The following is a 4,369-nucleotide window of genomic DNA, read 5'->3' on the forward strand; positions in this document are numbered from 1 at the left end:
AGCTCCAAAAACTGTACAAACAAAACCCCTTAATTCACTGCTTTTCTTAACGTGAACAGGAAAGACCTAAGAAAAAAGGGCTCCCAGTTACCTGTACCAAATGACAAGGTATATTGCTGTCCCCGGCCCCGGTGACCTAGCTTAGGCGGAAACCGCCAACAGGACAGAACAAGACCTGAACCGCAAAGAGCACAGCACTGCGACACTTGGTGAAAAGCATGTACACCGCACAGGCAAGCTGTACAAAAGTACGCTATGAAAGACTCATAAATCAGCCTTTGATGCACACTATTCTTACAACTTGCGTCTCATGCCACGCAGCCACCACAGACACCAGCCGCCTAGTTGCTCCTACGTCTGTTGGATCCCCTGACCCCAATGCAACTGGCGATCCGCCAGGCCTTAGTGTGTGCGCTTCAGGCGTCAGGTGTAAGCGCCTCGGCCGCCGGTGCCAGCGCGTGCCGGCACCGGTCCAGGGTCCAGAGTCGTAGCAGCCACGCGCCGCGTCCGTCCCAGCCTTACCGAGCAGTGCGCTGTCCTCTGCTGCCAGCAGCTTCTTGAGGCGGCGCAGCACCATCTCTGAAACGGGGCGGCGGCGGCGGCGGCGGCGGCGGCGGGGGCGGGGACGGGCGCGCCGTACACAGTCCCACACCGCACCAAGCTCCGACGGCTACTGGCGCCGGCGACGCGGTCCCAGCTCACTACAGGGTCGGCCGTGGACGTGTTGTGGGCGGGGCGGCACGGCTCCGGCCGCCGGCGCCGGTGGCTCACCCCGGAACGGCCCGGGGCGCCGCCGCAGCACCTGGCGTAGTCGCAGCAGCCGTGCTGTCGGCAGCACAGCTCCGGCCACCGGCGCCGGTGGCTCACCCCGGAACGGTCCGGGGCGCTTCCGCGACACCTGGCGTAGTCGCAGCAGCCGTGCTGTCGGCAGCACGCGCACCGTGGCAGACTGCTGTCTATGCTGTATATGCTGTGATTCCCGACATATGCACAAAGTCTGGTGTGGCCACGCCTCACCAGACGGAAATTATCTCAGAAAAGTCTTTATAGGGGAAGAGTAAGTAGTAAGTAAGTAGACCCACGGCTAAGCGCGTGTTAACACTATTCCATCAGTTTACGATGAACTAGTTAAGCTAATGACACGACAGCTTCAGTCAGCTTAACACTCTTTCGGAACAAAGCCCATAGATACGAATAGGTGAGGGGAGTGATCACTACCCCATTTTCGTCGAAGCTGGAAGTGTTTGCTGCACCGGTGTTTTCTTTCCTCCTGGGGTGCCAGGGGGCTGGTTGTCATCTGAAAAAATTGGCTTGCAGATAGAGCTCCACCACTGGAAGTCACGCATCCCTGTCCGTGGCACATCATTGCAACGTTTCTCCTGTTCTGACCGGGTATCCTGACAGCCAAGGATCAGGTCGGCATTAAAACCGCACAATTCATGCCGAATGCATATTCAGCTAACGCAAACAAACCGTCTACACAATTTAACACTTCCTTTCATGCCCTGTTATGCGTTCAGGCTCGCTGATTATGGAGACGAGCGCACGAGCACTTTTCACGAGTACGAGTCTCATTTCACGGAACGTCGTGCCAGAATCAAATTGCAGGATTTTTTTCCCCGGTTAAACGTTAGACGTACGAGCTAAAATTGCAGGAGTCACTGAATGTTGCAATGCTGACAAGATGTGCATGCGTACAGTGCGCGTGGGCGTGCGCATGCGCGTCTCAGGACAATGCATAGCTGCAAGTTTCTTGGCGGCGCGGGCACCGAACAGCAGGTGGCATGTAACTCAATTGTGCGTTTTTAGATGTCCGTCAAATCAGCGCCGTAGTTGTGTTCATATTCAGCATCGAGCTCAAATTTCTACCAGATTTCTCCCTTTGACTGACCTTATCGAGTTATTCATGATAGGAATAATTATATATCATATGAATCATATGTAATGATCAAATGAATCATATGTAATGATCATATGAATCATATGCAATGATCACATGAATACATGATAGGAACGAGGAATAAGGTTATTTCTACTGCCTTCTCGACATGCGCAATGTTTCTCGCAAGTGCACTTAACGGCCTACGCAAAATCGGCACCATGTTAGTGCTAATAACGTCCACTTTCGTCACAACTTCGAAAATTATACATCAAGCTCAAAGGTTAAGCTCACGTCGGACGGGGTAAACTAGCAGTTCTTTGTTTATGCAACAATTACAACAAAAGCGCTACATCACGCATTACGATGACACACGTTCTCTTACATTTTTTTTGTTGGTAAACGAATGCACGTCACTGTACCACGTTGTGCGTAACGTTTGTCTCTAACGTTGGGAGTTAGTTTTTGCAAGTGCGATGAAATAGGACATCATAAGCATCATTATGACACCCTTTTGTGACGACAACTTCACAAACGAAAAACTCCACGGCACCCGTCTTACGTGACCTTAACCTTTGGCCTTGGGAGATACTCTTTGGAGATGTGACAAAAGCAGACTTTAATAACATTGACATGATATCAACTGTGTTGCCATTGTTTGGTGATCGAAAACATGTCATGGTACCCGTTTTGCGTGACCCTGACCTTCAACCTTTGATCAGTCTTTGCATGTGTCTGGACTTTGGACATCTTTAGCATCACTTCAATGCTCATTTCTTCGGATTTTTTTGATGAACAAAGTAGTGCCAAGATATCCCTGTTTTGACTTTTCAATGACCGGTATGGGTCAAACTAAGTAACTTAGATAAAATGATTGCATATTCGTGAATAACTCGATGAGGATGACCCATTAGACAAATTAGGTGGAAACGTGAGCTCGACGTTGAATTCGAATACGATTACAACGCTAGCACACCGGGCATCGTGTTTAGCCCATTGGTTTTGAGTGGGGGGCCTGAAGATGCTACTCGCTGAAACGGGCAACTGGCCTTTCGAAATGGTGGCCGCGTTCGGCAACAACAGACCGCAACAACAAGAAATTGAAGAAAAGCGATTCGCCACAGATCCAAACGGGGGTTGACGCGCTGTTTCAGCTGCAACTGTGTCTGTGACGGGTCACGCGTGCCGAAACGGTCAAGAAGGATTTGCCTAGTTTTGACGGTTTTTGCACATTATGTTATATCTTGGTAGCCAGAGCAGGTAACAGCATGAACCCAATTTCAAGCGTCGACTTATGTACCTAAGCAAAGTTGTGGAGCCAGCACAACTTAATGCAATGCACGGCTGCGCCATAAAACGTCGAGCAAGCCGGAAATGCAATATTTCGAAAACTTGTGCCGCATACGACACGCCGACACCAAAACTGTCGCCAGAGTCGCGGCGAAATTAACAGTCTTGTCCTCCCCTTTTGATTCCCTTTATTTGCCCACCCTTACCTTCATGGTTTGCTCTGACTCGCCCGCAAACCAGCGCTCGCGAAAGGGTTACAAGGTCAAGTGGCTGCAATGTTAGAACACGATCTCCCAGTCGTCGCCGGCGAGATAACTGTACTCCCTGCGGGCTCTGATATTTACATTGAGTCGCGGGGAGGGGCAGACCTCCCCCCACCCCTCCCCCCGTCGGACGTACGGACGGACTCGGGAGGGCCACCAGTTTGAAAGCTGCTGTCGCGTGGTCGCGTGGTAAAGGTTTTCTGACGTGCTCATGGATGGGTCCTGAGAACTGAGTTGTTTCCAGACCGATACTTTGGAATGTGGCCGCATCGATAACTCTTTGCACGACCTCAGGCCGGGAATTTATGGAATTCAACTGTGTTAGGTTCTGGGAGCTGAGCGGGCTGCGGGGGCTCATTTTGGAATTGGAATAAAATGAGAGGGGTAGTTTTGCGAACAAAATGGGAGGGGGGCAGCGAAAAAATGACGAGACATTCCCCGAAAATATGCCATGAAACGTGTCTGAAATTTGGGTTATATAATCCTTGGAATCTGACCAATTTTCTTCTTAAGAATTAAAGGCGGAAACTCAAATTGGAGGGAAGGAGGTTTGAAGCCTCTCCCCTCAATGAACTGGAAACTACACTTTTGGTTAACACTGATAACCATTGACCTGACCTAGGGCCAACATTTCTGGAACTGCAAAAGGTGCTATGGCACATCGAATTCTCAATATTTTGTGATGAATGCACTAAAAGCATCCGGCAACTGATCTGTCAGGCCAGCAGCATCGCTAAAGGCATAAAGGCTAAAGGCAAAGGCAAAGGCAAAGGCAAGTTAATAATTTTATTCTACTTTATCAATGTTCAAATGGCATGCATGCAAGCATCATGTGTTTTCCAAGCCAAAACCGGAGCTAAAACCACGCAGGCATTGCCAGGCTGTCGGGTGGTATTCGTGACTGGGACTGGTGCTTCTGCGGTCAGTCAGTTGAGCC

The 4,369-nt window shown here is 50.2% G+C and overlaps 1 protein-coding gene across 1 annotated transcript in view; it reads right to left on the reverse strand.

The window, feature by feature from the left end:
* The window catches only part of LOC119100468 (MFS-type efflux pump MSMEG_3705), a 21,786-nt gene extending 21,144 nt beyond the window's left edge, over nucleotides 1-642 (reverse strand). The window contains exon 1 of the mRNA XM_037223560.1: nucleotides 523-642. Within this exon, the coding sequence (XP_037079455.1) occupies nucleotides 523-577 (55 nt within the window). The 5' untranslated portion in view covers nucleotides 578-642. The remainder of the gene's footprint in view (nucleotides 1-522) is intronic.
* Nucleotides 643-4,369: the final 3,727 nt, after the last annotated feature.

This window comes from Pollicipes pollicipes, unplaced genomic scaffold, assembly GCF_011947565.3.
Source record: "Pollicipes pollicipes isolate AB1234 unplaced genomic scaffold, Ppol_2.1 Scaffold_4881;HRSCAF=5763_pilon_pilon_pilon, whole genome shotgun sequence".
In the NCBI taxonomy this organism is placed as follows: domain Eukaryota; kingdom Metazoa; phylum Arthropoda; class Thecostraca; order Pollicipedomorpha; family Pollicipedidae; genus Pollicipes; species Pollicipes pollicipes.